The 19,760-nt window shown below is 41.3% G+C and overlaps 1 protein-coding gene across 1 annotated transcript in view; it reads right to left on the reverse strand.

Annotated features, from left to right (window-relative positions):
• The window catches only part of nfx1 (nuclear transcription factor, X-box binding 1), an 88,237-nt gene that overhangs the window by 6,808 nt on the left and 61,669 nt on the right, over positions 1–19,760 (reverse strand). The window contains exons 16-20 of the mRNA XM_085988258.1: positions 15,407–15,637; positions 14,597–14,670; positions 11,986–12,087; positions 11,609–11,650; positions 5,901–5,999 (exon numbers count right to left, since the gene is read on the reverse strand). Coding sequence (XP_085844384.1) covers positions 5,901–5,999; positions 11,609–11,650; positions 11,986–12,087; positions 14,597–14,670; positions 15,407–15,637 — 548 coding nt within the window. The remainder of the gene's footprint in view (positions 1–5,900; positions 6,000–11,608; positions 11,651–11,985; positions 12,088–14,596; positions 14,671–15,406; positions 15,638–19,760) is intronic.

Here is a 19,760-nt window from a genome sequence, read left to right on the forward strand (position 1 = left end):
CATGCCCAGATTGTGGATTCCTCCTTGAACACAAAAACCATTACAACTTCACCACACCAAGCTATTCACAAGACATGGAGTAGGTGCATTTTCTCAACTCTTTCAGTAAAGTATATGGAATGAAAATCACCAAGTCACGATCTATTTTAGACCTAGTATTATGCAATGAGAAAAGGTTAATCAATAACCTTGTAGTAAAAGGGACCTTTAGGGAAGAGTGACCATAATATGATAGAATTTTATATTGACTGTGAAAGTGATTCAGTTAAATCCGAAACTAGGGTCTTAAATCTAAACAAAGCAAACTACGTAGGTATGAGGGGCGAGTTGGCTAAGGTAGATTGGGAAACTACATTAAAAGGTTTGACAGTAGACAAGCAATGGCTAGCATTTAAAGAATTAATACATAATTTACAACAAATATACATTTCAAGGCACAAAAACCTCACAGGAAAAGTGGTCCAACTGTGGCCAACAAGAAAAGTTAAAGATAGTATTAGATCAAAGGAAGAGGCTTATAATGTTGCCAAAAAGACTAGTAAACTTGAGGATTGGGAGGATTTTAGAATTCAGCAAAGGGGGACCAAGAAATTGATAAAGAAAGGGAAAATAGAATACGAGAGTAAACTAACGAGACATATAAAAACAGACTGTAAAAGCTTCTATAGGTATTTAAAAAGGAAAAGATTAATGAAAGTAAGTGTGGGTCCCTTACAGGCTGAGACAGGAGAAATTATAATGGGGAATAAGGAAATGCCAGAGAAATTAAACAAATACTTTGTGTCTGTCTTCACGGAAGACGATGCAAAAATCTTCAGAAATAGTGGAGAACCAAGGGTCTAGCGAGAATGAGGAACTGAAAGAAATTAGCATTGGTAAAAAAAAAATAGTACTGGAGAAATTAATGGGACTGAAAGCCGATAAATCCCCTGGATGGTTTACATCCTAGGGTTTTGAAAGAGGTGGCTATAGAGTTAGTGGATGCATTGGTTGTCATCTTTCAAAATTCCATAGATTCTAGAACGGTTCCCGCAGATTGGATGGTAGCAAATGTAACCCCACTATTTAAGAAAGGAGGGAGAGAAAACGGGAAACTACAGACCAGTAGTAGGGAAAATGCTAGAATCTATCATTAAAGGACGTGGTAACAGGGCACTTAGAAAATAATAGGATTGGGCAGTCAACACGAATTTATGAAAGGGAAATTATGTTTGACAAATCTGTTAGCGATTTTTGAGGTTGTAACTAGCAGAATAGATGAGGGAGAACCAGTGGATGTGGTATATTTGGATTTTCAGAAGGAATTCGATAAGGTGCCACACAACAGGTTATTAAACAAAATTAGGGCTCATGGGATTGGGGGGGCAATATATTAGCTTAGATATACTAACGGACAAAAAAGAGAGTAGGAATAAACGGGTCATTTTCAGGTTGGCAGGCTGTAACTGGTGGGGTACCGCAAGGATCAGTGCTTGGGCCTCAACTATTCACAATCTATATCAATGATTTGGATGAGGGGACCAAATGTAATATATCCAAGTTTGCTGATGATACAAAGCTAGGTGGGAATGTAAGTTGTGAGGAGGATGCAAAGAGGCTTCCAGGGGATACAGACAGGGTAAGTGAGGTGAGTGGGCAAGAACATGGCAAATGGAATATAATGTGGAGAAATGTGAAGTTATCCACTTTGGTAGGAAAAATAGAAAAGCAGAGTATTTTTTAATTGGAGAGAGATTGGGAAATGTTAGTGTTCAGAGGGACCTGGGTGTCCTTGTTCACGAATCACTGAAAGTTAACATGTAGGTACAGCAAGCAATTAGTAAAGCAAATGATATGTTGGCCTTTATTACAAGAGGATTTGAGTATAAAAGAGTAAAGACGTCTTACTGCAATTATATAGGGCCCTGGTGAGACCACACCTGGAGTATTGTGTACAGTTTTGGTCTCCTTACCCAAGGAAGGATATACTTGCCATAGAGGGAGTGCAACAAAGGTTCACCAGACTGGTTCCTAGGATGGGGGGAATTGTCCTATGAGTAGACTAGGCCTATATTCTCTCGAGTTTAGAAGAATAAGAGGTGATCTCATTGAAACATACAAAATTCTTACAGGGCTCGACAGGGTAGATGCAGGGAGAATGTTTCCCCTGGTTGGGGAGTCTAGAACCAGGGGTCACAGTCTCAGACTAAGGGGTTGGCCATGTAGGACTGAGATGAGGAGAAATTTCTTCACTCAGAGGTTGGTGAATCTTTGGAATTCTCTACCCCAGAGGGCTGTGGAGGATCAGTCGTTGAGTATATTCAAGACAGAGATCGATAGATTTTTGGATATTAAGGAAATTAAGGGATATGGGGATAGTGCAGGAAAGTGGAGTTGAGGTACAAGATCAGCCATGATCTTATTGAATGGCAGAGCAGGCTCGATGGGTTGAATGGCCTACTCCTGCTCCTATTTCTTATGTTCTTCCGTATTCACAAGGTGAACTAGCTGCTTTAGGTTTTTCTATTTTGGCAAAGAAACCCGTCAAAAAAAATTAAAGGTCAAAGGGCACACTTTGTGTAGCGGTGAGGTGATATAGTTCTTTGACAAATGGCACTAAATCGACACAACTCTTTATAAAAAAAAAAAAAAAAAGTGAGCAAGTTCACTTATGTACAAATCGAACTTCAGCAACTAGCAATGCTGATGTTGTCTACTGCAAGAAATGTCTGGTTCCCCAAAGAAAATGCAAAACCACAGTATAAGTTTGGTGAGCTACAAGCACAATTAGCTGTGTGGCAATATGATGTTGTGGCAATAACGGAAATGTGACTTAAAAGTGGCGAGGGCTGGGCACTTAATATTCAAGGGTACAAGGTGTTCAGAAAAGATAGGGAAGGAAAAAAGGGAGGTGGGGTGGCAGTGCTGATTAAGGAAGACATTGTAGTGTTGGAAAGGGAGGAAGTTCTTGAGGGGACAAGGACAGAATCGGTTTGGTTAGAGTTGAGGAGCAAAAAGGGTATGATCACGCTATTGGGGGTATTCTATAGGCCTCCAAATAGTGAGGGGGAGGCAGAGGAGCAAATCTGCAGGGAAATCGCAGAGATATGCAAGAGCTATAGAGTGGTGATATTGGGGGACTTTAATTACCCAAATATTGATTGGGATAATGCTAGGGTAAAGGGAAAGGGGGGGGGGAGGAATTTCTGAAATGTGTTCAGGAAAATTTCATTGACCAGTATGTTCTTGGCCCAACTAGGAAGGAGGTATTGCTGGATCTGGTGCTGGGGAATGAGGTGGGCCAGGTCGACCACGTTTCTGTGGGAGAACACTTGGGTACAAGTGATCATCGTATCATAAGATTTAGATTAGCAATGGAGAGGAGCAAGGAACAATCTAGAGTGGAACTTCTAAACTGGAATAGGGCTAGCTTCAATGAGATGGAAAAGGATCTAGCCAGGGTAAAATGGAACCAAAGACTGAAGGGAAAAACTGTAATTGAACAATGGGTGATCTTTAAGGAGGTGATGTTCCAAGTACAGGCTAGGTACATTCCAATAAGAGGGAAGGGTAAGGGAACCAAAGCAAGGGTTCCTTGGATGATGTGGAAGATAAAGATGATGACAAAACAAAAAAAAGTGTATGATGTATGTCAGGTGTATTCTTCAAGGGCGAACCAGACCAAATACAGTAAGTTGAGAGGGGAAGAGAAGTTAAAAATAAGATTGGCAAAGAGAGAATATGAGAGTAGAACGGCGGTTAACATATTAACCCAATAATCTTCTACCGGCATGTAAACAGTAAGCAGGTAGTAAGAGGCAGGGTGGGGCCTATTAGGGACAAAGATGGTGATATGATTAGAGGCACAGGGCAAGGCTAGAATACTCAATGAGTACTTTGTATCGGTGTTTACTAAGGAGGTGGATGCTGACAAAATATTGGTAGAAGTGGAAAAGGTAGAAGCAATGGAAGGGGTGAAAACTGATCGACAGGTACTAAAAAGGCTGGGTATGCTTAGAGTGGATAAGTCGCCTGGTCCAGATGGCTTGCATCCCAGGTTGCTAAGAGAATTGAGGGAGGTGCCCGAGGATTGAAAAGTTGCAAATGTGACACCATTGTTCAAGAAGGGGTGTAAGGACAATCCTAGTAACTACAGGCCGGTCAGTTTAACATCAGTGGTGGGTAAAGTTTTAGAAACAATAATCAAGGAAAAAATTAACAGGCACCTGGAGAGGTTTAAGCTAATTAAGGAGAACCAACATGGATTTGTAAAAGGCAGATCGTGTTTGACTAATCGAATTGAATTTTTTGACGAAGTAATAGGGAGGATTGATGAAGGGAATGCAATGGATGTTGTCTACATGGATTTTAGGAAGGTGTTTGACAAAGTACCACATAGAAGGCTGGTTAACAAAATTGAGGCTCATGGAATAGGTGCGTCAGTGGCCGCTTGGATAAGGAATTGGCTTAAGGACAGAAAACAGCGAGTTGTGGTAAATGGCTTTTTTTCAGACTGGAGGATGGTAATATATATGACCTGGATATTGGAATACAGAGTAGAATTTCGAAATTTGCCAATGACACCAAACTTGGGGGTGTGTCAAACAGTGAGGATGATACCAATCCACTGCAACAGGACATAGAAAGGCTAGCAGAATGGGTAGACAAGTGGCGGATGGAATTTAATAGAGAAGTGTGAGGAGTTGCATTTTGGCAGAAGGAACAGGGAGAGGAAATATACACTTAATGGCACAGTTTTAAAGAGTGTGCAGGGACAGAGGGACCTGGGAGTTAATGTGCATAGGTCCCTGAAGGTGGCAGGACATATTGAGAGAGTGGTTAACAAAGCATATCGGATCTTGTGCTCCATAAATAGAGATATTGAGTACAAAAGAAGAGAAGTTATGCTGAACCTTTATAAAGCGTTGGTTAGGCCACAACTGGAGTATTGCATCCAGTTCTGGTCACCACACTTTAGGAAGGATGTGAAGGCCCTTGAGAGGGTGCAGAGGAGATTTACCAGAATGGTTCCAGGGATTGGCAATCTTAGCTACAAGGACAGGTTGGAGAAGCTGGATTTGTTTTCATTAGGGCAAAGGAGGTTGAGGGGTGATTTGATAAAGGTGTACAAGATTATGACGGGTTTGGATAGACTAGACGGGGAAAGGCTGTTCCCACTAGTTGATGGTACAAGGACTAGGGGACACAGATTTAAAGTTTTGGGCAAGAGATACAGGGGAGAAGTGAGGAAAAACTTCTTTATGCAGCGAGTGGTGAGGACCTGGAATTCGCTGCCGACGGGAGTGGTGGAAACAGAGACACTCAATGTTTTCAAGGGGAGATTGGATAGGCACTTGAGGGAAATAAACTTGCAGGGCTACGGGGATAGAGCGGGGGAATGGGACTGACTGGATTGGTCCACAGAGAGCTGGCATGGACTCGTCGGGCCGAATGGCCTCCTTCTGTGCCGTTATGACTAATTGTTTTAAAAGGATCGTGAAAGCTGGAAATCTAAAATAAAAACAGAAAATGTTGGATGTATCAGGCAGATCAGTCAACATTTGAAAAGAGGAGTTATTTCAGCTGCAACTCACCCAAATTGGGTGAAAGATTCCACCCAAACTTTAGCTTATTTTTCGCTCAGTTGCTCACTGACAACCTGTGTAACTCCAGCATTTTCTGCCACTCTTTTTGAGCTGCAAAAACTATACATTTAGCGGAGTATTGTTTGCCAAGTTAATAAAGTGAGTCACCATAGAGGTTTTGCTGTGACTGTACCAGCATGAAATACCAATGTATTAAAACTGGTTAATCCATCTGCTTTGTAGCCAGGATGTCATATATCCAGATACAGTTTTAAAATTGGTTGTCATATATCTACACTTGATTTTCAATGTTTACAATCATCAATCATCACCTACCTTGCATCTTCCTTCAGATTGTCACTGTATTTGGATCCTAAACTACGAGTGTGAAATGGATCTGAGGCTGGGTTAATATTTAAAGCATCTGCTACTCGCCTGTGGAAAAAAAACACACAAAACTTAGTTAACACATAGCACAGCAAGGAGGAATTAAAAAGACTTCCGGGTGACAAACAGGTTAGCATCGGAGACATCTGAGCAGAGTGGCGCAGCAGAAGCTTGCTGTCCCAATAACCCAGAGAGCAATGGATCAACACCATTCTTTGCTAGCAGCCAGGTCAACTTTTAGGTGTCAGCTGTGGCTGTTGGTAGCACTCTCGCCTCAGAGTCAGAAGGTTGTGGATTCAAATCCCAATCCAGAAACTTGAGCAGGTAACCCAAGCTGATACTTCAGTGCAGTACTGAGGGAGTGCTGCACTGTCAGAGGTGCCACCTTTGGAGGAGATGTTAAACCAAGGTCCCATCTGCCCTCTCAGGTGGACGTAAAGATCCCACGGCACTATTCTAGAAGAGTAGGTTTGATCATCAGACTATGCTGAATTGGCTCTCAGCCAGGACAATAGTAAATTCCTTACAATTGTCCTCAATGTTCCTGGGCTAGGGATGAGGAAAAAAACCATCAGCTAGAATACCCAATTCTGACCATTACCTGCTGCTGGAAATGGAAATGTGTGCACCTCACGAAGATAGATTTGGGCTTAAGGTGTGATACCTGTTGCAATCAAATAGCCCATCAACACAGTTAAGGCACACACTTCTATACAGCAAGACATCTGATTTTTAAGACTATCAAAATTACTTTCTCTTGCAAATCCATTATCACCAGGTTGTTGGAAAGAGTCTACAGGCCAGATTCTGCTGTGAGCAGCGAACGGACAGCGCCAGCCTTTCATTAGACTTGCACTTGAACAGACTTTCTATGGGGCTTTACACAGCAAGTTGCTGTCAGTCAAACAGAGCAGTGGCTTCGACAGGGCGTCGAGGACCCGTATGAACAAGGCAAGCAACTGTGTGTCTCCTTAATCAATGAAGTTGAAGAATCGTTAATGAGCAGTGCACACTCTGAACCAAGAACTGTAAGTTAGAATACTGAATTCAATGTCAATTCAGGTACAGAAAGGGAAATAAAGAGAGGGAAGAAAAGATGGGATTAAGAGAGAGATAAAAGGCAGAAAAAGTTAAAAATAAATTTGCATTAAAAAAAATTCTCCAATAATTAAAAGCTGAAGGAATGCGACTCCACACTTGTAAAAGTTAATTTTCAGTGCCAGAGAAGTTGTTTGGCAGTAATTAGACTTACCACGCAGTTAAAAGGGTACTTAGACTGGAATGGACAAGCCCTAACTTATTGTGGTGCGTTTAGTCTGTATCTATGATGTTAGTGCAGGAACTTCACGCCGTTCAATACATTTGAATGAAGAGCCAGACGACGAGATGCCATTTTCGCACAGCTTAGAGGGGTAGCGCATCTGAGAGCAACTTCTGGATTTTTGCGTTTAACTGCGCATGTGGCTTAGTAAAGTAATAAAGGATAGTATCCAACTGAAAACAAGGGCATATAAAGTAGCCAAATCTAGTGGGAGGATAGAAGATTGGGAAGCATTTAAAAGCCAGCAAACAATAACTAAAAGATGAATTAAGAAAGGGAAGATAGATTATGAAAGTAAACTAGCAAAAAATATAAAAACAGATAGCAAGAGTTTCTACAGCTATATAAAAAGAAAAAGGGTGGCTAAAGTGAACGTTGGTCCCTTAGAGGATGAGACCGGGAAACTAGTGGTGGGGAACATGGAGATGGCAAAGACACTGAACAAATATTTTGTATCAGTCTTTACAGTAGAGGACACTAAAAATATCCCAACACTGGACAAACGGGGCAATGGGGGGGGGGGGGGGGGAGCTAAACACGATTAAAATCACTAAGGAGATGGTACTCGGTAAAATAATGGGACTTAAGGCAGATAAATCCCCCGGACCTGATGGTCTACATCCTAGGGTCTTGAGAGAAGTGGCGGTAAGGATTGTGGATGCATTGGTGATTATTTTCCAAAACTCCCTGGACTCAGGAAAGGTCCCGGCAGATTGGAAAACTGCTAATGTAACACCCTTATTTAAGAAGGGAAGTAGACAAAAAGCTGGAAACTATAGACCAGTTCGCCTAACATCTGTGGTTGGCAAAATGTTGGAGTCCATTATTAAGGAAACAGTAACAGAGCATTTGGATAAACATAATTTAATAGGACAGAGTCAGCATGGTTTTACGAAGGGGAAGTCATGTTTGACAAATTTGCTCGAATTCTTTGAGGACGTAACATACAGGGTGCATAAAGGGGAACCAGTGGATGTAGTGTATTTGGACTTCCAAAAGGCATTTGACAAGGTTCCACACAAAAGATTACTGATCAAGATAAAAAAAAAATCACAGGATTGGGGGTAATATACTGGCATGGGTGGAAGATTGGCTATCTAACAGAAAACAGAGAGTTGGGATAAATGGTTCGTTCTCGGGCTGGCAATCAGTAACTAGTGGTGTCCCACAGGGGTCAGTGCTGGGACCCCAGCTCTTTACAATCTATATTAACTATTTGGAGGAAGGGACCGAGTGCAACATATCCAAGTTTGCCGACGGTACAAAGATGGGAGGGAAAGCAGTGAGTGAGGAGGACATAAAAAACCTGCAAAAGGACATAGACAGGCTAAGTGAGTGGGCAGAGATTTGGCAGAGGCGGTTCAGAGAAGGTTCACTCGGTTGATTCCGGAGATGAGGGGGTTGACGTATGAGGAAAGGTTGAGTAGGTTGGGCCTCTACTCATTGGAGTTCGGAAGAACGAGAGGCGATCTTATCGAAACATATAAGATTGTGAGGGGGCTTGATCGGGTGGATGCGGTGAGGATGTTTCCACTGATGGGTGAGACTAGAACTAGGGGGCATAATCTTAGAATAAGGGGCTGCCCTTTCAAAACTGAGATGAGGAGAAACTTCTTCACTCAGAGGGTAGTAAATCTATGGAATTTGCTACCCCCGAGAGCTGTGGAAGCTGAAACATTAAATAAATTTAAAATGGAGATAGACAGTTTCCTAGCAGATAAGAGAATTAGGGGTTACGGGGAGAGGGCAGGGAAGTGGACGCGAGTCTAGATTCGGATCAGCCATGATCCTATTGAATGGCGGAGCAGGCCCGAGGGGCCGTATGGCCTACTCCTGCTCCTACTACTTATGTTCTTATGTGCTGTCCAATTTGTGCATAAATAACGGTGAGTGCCATTAGCCTCATCGTTAAAACATTTTTATTGATGACTTGCAAACTGTAGATGCACACATACATAATATGAAATAATTTGTTACAGCTTGTGTCCCACAAGTGCGTCTATCCTTGCTTTATGGACCATCTCCACAAATTAAATTGAAAGGCGACAGTATTTTATTAATGAAGCAAAATATATTTCTGATCATAAGGGATGCGATTATTATAAGGACATTTATTCAACTGATTTCACACCTACAGAATGCACGGAGGCTAAGCTTGTCCTATATTTGCAATGAAACACAGCACTTGGTAAACATAATGAGTATTAATACTCATTTGTGTGCTAATTAGTGCCAAATTATGGTTAGACTTGGGACTCAATGGAATATAGAACTGAGCAAGAAAGGAAAGGGAAAAAGGCACGATGAGAGTCTACAAGTAAAATGTTTACTTTATGATGTTTAAGAACTTTAGAAGAAAAGGCCATTTGCTCCATGAGGTGAATCTCTGCAATATTTCAACTCACCCAGCTTGGTATCCAACTGCATCTTGAACTCCCCTGACATCTTTGACTCAACTACCTTACCTGGTAGATCTTTTCAAATGTTCGCCACCCTTAAGAGTATAAGTATTTTTAAATACCAGTTTAAATTTATTTTTCACTAATTAAAGTTCCTGTCCGCTCGGCCTGACTGACCTGAAAAGTAATATCTTGGGTTCATGTTATCGAAGCAATTTAAAACATAAGAACATAAGAAATAGGAGCAGGATTAAGCCATCTGGCCCTTCGAGCCTGCTCCGCCATTCAATAAGATCATGGCTGATCTTCTACCTCATCTCAACTTTCTTGCACTATCACCATCTCCCTTGATTCCCTTAATATTCAAAAATCTATCGATCTCTGTCTTGAATATTCTCAACGACTGAGTCTCCACAGCCCTCTGGGGTAGAGAATTCCAAAGATTCAGCACCCTTTGAGTGAAGAAATTTCTCATCATCTCAGTCCTAAATGGCCGACTCCTGGTTCTAGACGCCACAGCTAGAACATCCTGCATCTACCCTGTCAAGCCCTGTAAGAACTTTGTATGTTTCAATGAGATCACCTCTCATTCTTCTAAACTCGAGAGAATATAGGCCTAGTCTATTCAATCTCTCCTCATAGGACAATCCCCCCCATCCCAGGAACCAGTCTGGTGAACCTTTGTTGCACTCCCTCTATGGCAAGTATATCCTTCCTTAGGTAAGGAGACCAAAACTGTACACAATACTCCAGGTGTGGTCTCACCAGGGTCCTATATAATTGCAGTAAGACTTCTTTACTCTTTTACTCAAATCCTCTTGTAATAAAGGCCAACATAACATTTGCTTTCCTAATTGCTTGCTGTACCTGCATGTTAACTTTCAGTGATTCGTGAACAAGGACACCCAGGTCCCTCTGAACACCAATATTTCCCAATCTCTCACCATTTAAAAATACTCTGCTTTTCTATTTTTCCTACCAAAGTGGATAACTTCACATTTCTCCACATTATATTCCATTTGCCATGTTCTTGCCTACTCACTTAGCCTGTCTATATCCCCTTGAAGCCTCTTTGCATCCTCCTCACAACTTACATTCTCACCCAGCTTTGTATTATCAGCAAACTTGGATGTGTTACATTTGGTCCTCTCATCTAAATCATTGATGTAGACTGAATAGCTGAGGCCCAAGCACCGATTCTTGCGGTACCCCACTAGTTACAGTCTGCCAACCCAAAAATGACCCTTTTATTCCTACTCTCTGTTTTCTGTCCATTAACAAATCCTCAATCCATGCTAGTATATTACCCCCAATCCCATGAGCCCTTATTTTGTTTAATAACCTCTTGTGTGGCATCTTATCGAATGTCTTCTGAAAATCCAAATACACCACATCCACTTATCTATTCTGCTAGTTACAACCTCAAAAAACTATAACAGATTTGTCGAACACGATTTCCCTTTCATAAATCAGTGTTGACTCTGCCCAATCCTATTATTTTTTTCTAAATTTAATTGTTTATATAACTGAATGACGTTCCTCTCCTCTTCCCCCTTTGGCTTTCTTCTCACTAGACTTTGGAACTTAAGTATCTCTAAGATTTCCTCATAGCTCATCCCCTTTTACACTTCTTGCTCTTTTATGCACCCTCTCCAATGAATGCGCATCCCTTTTGAGGGCTGGCAACCATAGCTGCGCACAGTATTTTAGTGTAGGACAATGAAGTTACTCCTAGTGTTTGAGTAGATTTATTAGTGTAATAATGGTGTTTTTTCTTTCAATATTCGTGCACGAGCTGAAAATCTATAAAACCAAATTAGACTTAGGCAGTCTTATATGAAGCCAAAAGGCAACGTGCACTTGTTTTATGGGAGCACCAGAGCGTAAGTTACAATTTCCCATGAATGAGTCTGAATCCATCGCATTGCACAACCCACCTGTTTCTCTCCACTGTTGCACATTCTTGATCACACTCCAATCTGCATGGAAAAGCAGTAATTTATTACCAGCACTTACATTTTACTTCAAACGTTGAAGAGCCTATACAAATTTCCAAAATGTACACATTTCTGAGCAGTAGGAGGCCTGCAATCGTAAAATCTGGGCCATTGTTGAAAAAAACACAAAAATACGTCCTGCTGACTTCGATAATACAGGCCATTAATTCCTCAAAATGTCATCCCTTGGTGCTTTTAGATATACTTTTATTTTAAATTTTCAGTTTGGAAAATTACTACTATTGATAAAAAACTACTCATTATAATGTAATCTAATGTTCTAAAACCACCTACAGATGTGTTCAAGAATGATTTACCTGGTCTGTTTCATTTCTTTTTTAGAAATTAGTCTACTGATTTCCACTGAGTCTCCAAGATGCATGTCAGAGAGTTTACTGGCCATGGAAATAGCAGTTATCCTACAGAGAGTGGAAGCAAAGAACAATAAAACCAGGCAATTTGATCTCTCCATACCAAAAAGTTACTCTCACAAACCACAAGTGAAAAACCCACAAACCAGAGGGAACATATTCAACTTCACTCTGGTGAAAAAATATTTCAAAGCATTACAGGAGCAGATCATTAGGAAGTTTCTCGTTGTTTATCCATCTAAGACTACCCTATCGATTAGCGATATGGCCTGCAGTATGATCTGGAGCCAGGTGATAAGCATCCCAGCCCCAGCCTCCAAGTTCCATTGTGAGCCAGACTGGTTGGTTGATCAACAGTTCCATGGAATACTGCAGACATGCCTGACTCGGGTATCGGATTACCAAAGCTGCAATAAAGGGTCAACTAGGTTCTGAACTTCCATCACCAGTTGTTATCTTGGAATCAGCTATATCCTGCCTACTTTCTTCCCCCCCACCCCATCCAAAAGAGTCATTAGTTTGTCATAAGACAACTGAACAGCAGGTTGAACTCTTGCAAGTTGGGCAGCAGAATCCGCTCCTCAATGAGAGGCACGGTGAGCACAACTCACTATAAAACATGAGTGCATTACCACCATCTTCTGTACCCCAATGAATGGTGGCTCTACTAGTCAGAGTTTTGGCAGTAGCCATTTATCCATGTAATCTAATCATGGTAGGCATCAAGCCCCAGCTACATGAGCATATATTCTCACACCCACCCCAGGTAATGCCTTTCAGCAGCTGTTGTTCCAAGTCTCAGAGTTTGCTCATCAGCTGTTATTGATACTTGCCTCCAGCATGGTGGAAGAATCTACGCAGAACCGCTTCTAGCATACCAGCCAGTGATGTCCTGAACATCCAAGTCCACTGGGCTTACTCATTAGCAATGCCTTAATCCAGATTCTCACATGAAGGTCTTTGACAAAGGAGATCCCACCATAAGGCTAACTCCCATTCCAGGGTACTCAGTTGCAGGTCTGTATGGCAGAGTCCTCCCTCCCTGCAGTCATGTCCCATCTTTGCCGCAAATACAACTCATAGCTTGGTCTTGAACCTGACACAGGCGCTGAATGAAGCCCTTCCTTTCAATGCACAGGAGTTACAAACTATGAACCACGAAGGAGTACTGTCTGGACATATCTTGTATACTGCAAGGTTAGCCTACAATTGGACTTTGCAAAGTGCCCTTTGTCCCTCAATAGTCCTAAAGGACGCTGTCCAGGCTGAAATTGGCATCCACCAGTACCCCCGGAAATCATGGGAAGGCGGAGGTCCTGCAGAATTTAACAGCAGGGCCTCATTTTGTTTATTCCGCTTCCAGCCCGGCCAGATTGACAGGCTGGCTAGCTGTCATGCGGGAAAGCCTGTGGGAGAAGGCCATAGCCGGGGACTGTTGGCGACTCTCCCCAGCAATTAGGAAAGGTCACGGGTTGGATGGGGAGTCAGCAAAGGTTGGGGGCATAAGGCTCGAGATCGCAGGTTTGCTTGGGGGGGGGGGGGGGGGGGGGGGGTGGGGGTGGTGGTCAGCCAATTCTGGCAGAAGGTTTGCTTGATGGGCTGGAGGGAGAACTCCATTTTGTTGATGGATTTCCCAAGCCATGGGAAACCCAGCCAGTCAGCGTTAAATTTAAATCAGGCTCCCAACGTACGTGCGTGCGCGTGAAGGGATGGTTAAAATTTCCCTCTCCAAGCCTGTTGCTTGCAATAGCATACAAAACAGCATTGATGAAGACACTGAATAGGATGGGTGACAGTGGACAGCCTTGCCTCACTTCTCTTTCAAGAGAAAATGGCTCAGCAAGTCTCTCATCTATCTGTACAGAGATTTTGGAGTTGCAGTACACATTCCGGACTAAGATTTGGCCAGATACTCCCATAGCTTTCAACTTCATGGTGGCTGCACCAGCACTAGGTCAAAAGCCTTACAGAAATGGATGAAAGATTCCCTTGAGTCTTACGACACTTGGCAAGATACTGAAAGAGACAGAGAATGTAAACCCCAAATACTTTCAGATATGCCAGGGCAACAAGACAAGAGGGTACAGATTCAGGCTTGTGAAGGGTCAATTTAGTCTGAAGTTAGAAGTATTTCTGTATTTGGAGGGTCTGACAGCTGTATGGGATTACAGGAAAAGTAGTTGAGGCGAGAACACTGGTATAATTTTAGAAACAGAAAGCTGATGTAATGGGAAGCCGGTAAGGTTGAATTAAATGGGCTGAAAGACCTTCATCTGAACATATTGTGCTCGAGTGCAACAATCAAATAAATAGTTTCATAAATTTGGCACTATGCAACATTTTTGGATAATTTCTACCTCAGAGTATGGTTTCGGAAACAAAATTGGCTAATTCTGAACTTTATTGAAATGCTTCCCCCCCATGCCCCACCCCAGCCCCAAAAAACAGGAAAAATATAATTCACTGTTATTGGCAGTTACTCATCAATTAATCAAATTGCAAGCCTGATCTACAAGTTTCATACTGGAGCACCTGTTGCACTGGAAGCAGTACAAACCTCTGGTAATTGCTGGAAGCTTCACTGCAGATCATGATCTCTTTCCTGCGCTGACAACTGCAATGTAACATCACCTGCAACACAACAGCTGTAATCATTAACATTAGCCTAATGTGGCTAATTTATACACTTGCATCTTTATCAAAAGCCAGAGTATCAAATTCTTTGTGTATCAACAATGATTTTAAAAATGTAAAGTGCAGAACCAATTCAATAGCAATTTGATTATTTTAAGTGTAAAACTAGATTTTCTGTGATCTTTTCCCTGTGTTTAAAACACTGAGATCTGACAATGTAATGCTGGAGTCAATTAATGTAACTTTTTTTCAATCTTCGATTTCATAACACTCATACGTATTTGTATTACTTAAAAAAAATAAAATAAAAAAAATAATGTAGGTTGACATCTTAACACACACTTCCGGGTGATACTGAGGGAATGTTGTTTTGTGCCATCGTTAGAATGAGATGTTAAACCAAGGCCACATCTGCCTGCTCAAGTGGATGCAAAAAATCCAGTGTCAACACTCAAAGGAGAGCGCACAAGTTCTCTCAGTGCCCTGGCCAAAATTCCTGACTCAGACACAACCACCAAAAACAGATTAACTGGTCACTCATTCATTTGCTGTTTTTGGGATGGTGTTGTGCACACATTTGGCTGCAATGTCTGCTTACATAACAATGACTGCATTTCAAAAAAGTAACTCATTGGCCTCAAGGTGCTTTGGGATGTCATAAGATATGTAAATGCAAATTATTTCACAAGGCTTATTTGATTTTCTGTACAGTAACTGTCCACTATAATGGTACCTCCGCATGGCATGGGGTCTTCGGACAAGGTGAGCCTGGGTGGCATGGAGACGAACATGGGTGATTACAGTCAGGTCGTGGCACGGTACACAGCTGTTTACATTGCTCCTCAGTAACACAGTCACCTTTGTGACAAATCTTCTTACATTTGTGCATTCCACAAGGCAAGAGTTTGCTACAGGCAAGCCCACAGGAAATGCCAGTAAGGTGACATGGAATATTGTTCCGCATCTGGAAAAAAAAAAAAGCATTGCATTAAATCCACATAACATCAGATCCACTGCATATGACACCTGCTCCACCAAACACATGTAGGCTTCCAAACTGACATTTGATCAAAAGACAGCTCAGAGTTCTGCAATTAGCTTTGGAAATGCACAATTAGCCATTAATGAACAGGATGGTGTGATTGATTTATGGTTTCAACACCACAAGTTATGGGAGAAGCAAAGCAGAGCTACAAGCCCACTGGCAAGCAGATACCTACAATAAACAGTTGAAGGTCTCCAAAACAGGCCGTCATTTCTGACAAATCATTTTGACAAAATTCCTGTGCAATGGCGATGAAACGATACCCGCATTTGCGTGCAAACAGTTCCCAGCCACAAACTGCAATCGTACATTATGTCTCTCAAATTTCTTCACAGCAGTTGCTCCTCGAAAAGAACTTTGCAACTTGTTTTATTATTACAGGGTCCCTCTCTAGCCTTACTTACAACACAGCATAGAAAGAGACTTGGATCTTCTGCACTGTCTCAACAGGTCCAGTAATGACCCATGATTAACAATCCTAACATATTCTGGCCATTACTCTCCATAAAAAAGAATATATTTGAACCTCCTTATATAGTGTACTTGGATTATTAAAAATGCAAGTGTTCTAATACATTGGCCCGGATTTTGCGGTTAGCGGTGAAAGAACGGCACTTGCTGTTGATTACGCCAACAGCTGCCGAGTCTTTTTGTGGGCTTTTGCGCAGCAGCCTATGGTTACTAGAGATTCTTTTCAGTGTGGCACCCTCTACAGGGGATCTGTGGCATCTGTGAGCAGAGCTAGCAACAGTGTGTCTCTTCACCCAACCAGATTGAAGAATCCTCACTGAGGCACGCAGAGACTAAACCAGAAAGTATAAATTAGGACATTTAATTCAATATAAAAATCATACATAGAAAGCAAAATAAAGAGAGGGAAAGAAAGATGGGATTAATTGATAAAAGCAAAAAGAAAGAAAAAGCTAACAATTTTTAAAATTTTAATTAAAACATTAAAAAAAAAATCTCCAACAATAATTAAATTCTGAAGGAATGAGACTCCACTTGTAAAATTAAATTTTCAGAACCAGATAGGTTGTTTGGCAGTAATGAAGACTTGTCACGCTGTTAAAAATTCACTTACACTTGAATGGACAAGCCCAAACTTTTTCTGGAATGTTTAGTGGGTAACTAGTGGCTAAGTGCCGCAATTTCATGCTCATACATGCATTTAAATGCCAAATCTCTTGGCGAGGTTCTGGTGTAGTGCAGCTTGTGGAGGAGCAGGGCAACTCTGACGGCATCCTCCAGATTTCTGCATTTAACTGCGCATGTGTGGACGCCGGAAGTTGCTGTCCAATTTACTCAATAATGGTGAGCAGATTCGCTGCACCGTTATTTCTATCACAAAATCTGGGCCATTTACATTACCACGTAACCAAGTGGAGTAAAATTATTGTTATATTGCACACCCAAGCAATCACTCCCCATTTAGTCCATAAGGAGCAGTGGAATGCAACTCAAGATATCAATGCAATCCGGCATTTAACATCTGCATGCTGATTTGATCATGTGACGCAGAAGGCAGCTCTACAGATAAGTGCAATCAATGGCAAATACTTCCCAATATATGTCTTTATGGTTTTCCTTTATTGCTACTCCACAAATGTTACTTTCAATAAATATGAACATTGATAATATCCCTTGTATTTCATACAGTGTAGACTGGCCTCAATACTTGGGATGAAGCAGTGCAAGGTAATTTTATTGCAATATGTTCGCTCATCATTATTGATGTCTGTACTTGGTCTCATTATGGAGCAACAGTAGCCTTCTAACTGACCCCTTACCTTAAGGCTGAGTATTTGCTAAATCAAGACAATTTAATGGAGTTTGATGGGTGAGGAGAGAAAACATACACCCAGTCATTAATGACAGCAACGATCAAACATACTACTGTCACTCTGAATCCACCGGTTTCAATCTTTTCCATATGAAATGGGAGAGGCACACAAGGTGTCAAATATATATATTTTAAAAGTAAATCTACTATTAACTAACTAGAGTTAAATATTTTAATGTGCTCATTCCAGTTAATTTACAGAAAAGATTAATCTAAAGATACCCTGTGATCAATGCTTTTAAGTGCAGTGATTAATTTTCATCTGTTCACAGTACATCTGTGAAGGCTAAATACCACAGTAGTCACCCCTTGTACCCTTGCGATAAAATGAATTATAGACAGCATCTTACAAGTGAGAGAGTGTAAGCAGACATTTAAATAATAGCTACGTTAATCCTTGCTCTCCACTAACTGAAAATATTTTCTCAATGTCAAACTTCTACAGAACAAAACAAATATACATATAGTCACCAAAATTTGTTTGGTCACTTTCGAGAGAAAGGAATTGAAACCAGGTTCTGAGGATGTGCACTGACTGACCAAATTATCTTAATTCAGACTGGTACTGAAGCTTGTTCTGCCATTCAATTAGATTATGGCTGATCTGTACCTCAACTCTATTTACCCGTCGTTGATCCATATCACTTGATACATCTAATATCTGTTGTTGGGAAATTACTAGAGTCTATAATTAAGGATAGGGTGACTGAACACCTCTCAAATTTGCAGCTGATCAGAGAGAGCCAGCATGGATTTGTAAAGGGTAGGTCATGCCTGACAAACCTGATTGAATGTTTTGAAGAGGTGACTAAAGTAGTGGACATGGGAATGTGTATGGATGTTATTTATATGGACTTCCAGAAGGCATTTGATAAAGTCCCTCATAAGAAACTGTTAACTAAAGTTGAAGCCCATGGAGTTGAAGGCAAATTATTGACCTGGTTAGGAAATTGGATGAGCGGCAGGAGACCGAGAGTAGGGATAATGGGTAGGTACTCAAATTGGCAGGATGTGACTAGTGGTGACCCGCAAGGATCTGTGTTGGGGCCTCAACTATTCACTGTATTTATTAACAACTTAGATAATGGATCCAAATTTGCCGATGACACAAAGTTAGGTGGCATTGTAAGCAGTGTACACTGAAGCATAAAATTACAAAGGGATATTGATAGATTAAGCAAATGGGCAAAACTATGACAAATAGATTTCAATGTAGGGAAATGTGAGGTCATCCACTTTGGACCTAAAAAGGATATAGAGCAGGGTACTTTCTAAATGGTGAAAAGCTAAAAACAGTGGAGGTCCAATGAGACTTGGGGGTTCAGGTATATAGATCATTAAAATGTCATGAACAGGTGCAGAAAATAATCAAAAAGGCTAATGGAATGGTGGCCTTTATCCCTAGAGGACTAGAACACAAGGAGGTAGAAGTCATGCTTCAGCTATACAAAACCCTGGTTAGACCACACCTGGAGTACAGTGAGCAGTTCTGGGCACCACACCTTAGGAAGGATATATTGGCCTTGGAGGGAGTGCAGCGTAGGTTTACCAGAATGATACCTGGACTCCAAGGGTTAAATTACGAGGCGAGATTACACAAACTAGGGTTGTATTCCCTGGAATTTAGAGGGGTAAGGTGTGATTTGATCAAAGTTTTCAAGATGTTAAGGGGAACAGATAGGGTAGAGAGAGAGAAACTATTTCCATTGGTTGGGGAGTCTAGGACTAGGGGGCATGGTCTAAAAACTAGAGCCAGATCTTTCAGGAGTGAAATTAGGAACCACTTCTACACAGTGTGTTAGCAGTTTGGAACTCTCTTCCGCAAACGGTAATTGATGCTAGATCAATTGTTAATTTTAAATCTGAGATTGCTAGATTTTTGTTAACCAAAGGTATTAAGGGATATGGGGCAAAGGCAGGTATATGGAGTTAGATCGCAGATTAGCCATGATCTCATTGAATGGCGATCAGGCTCAAGGGGCTAAATGGTCTACTCCTATGATACCTTTACCTAATAAAAATCTGTTGATCGGTCTTGAAAATTTGAATTGACCCGCATTCACAGCCTTTTGGGAAGACAGAATTACATATTTCTACTACCCCATGTGTGAAAAAGTACTTCCTGATTTAACTCCTGAATGGCCTAGCTCTTATTTTAAGATCGTGTCCCCTTGTTCCAGATTACACCACTAGAGGAAA

The sequence above is a fragment of the Somniosus microcephalus genome, chromosome 5 (genome assembly GCF_052327205.1).
Source record: "Somniosus microcephalus isolate GS21.2 chromosome 5, FLI_Smic_1.0, whole genome shotgun sequence".
In the NCBI taxonomy this organism is placed as follows: Eukaryota; Metazoa; Chordata; class Chondrichthyes; order Squaliformes; family Somniosidae; genus Somniosus; species Somniosus microcephalus.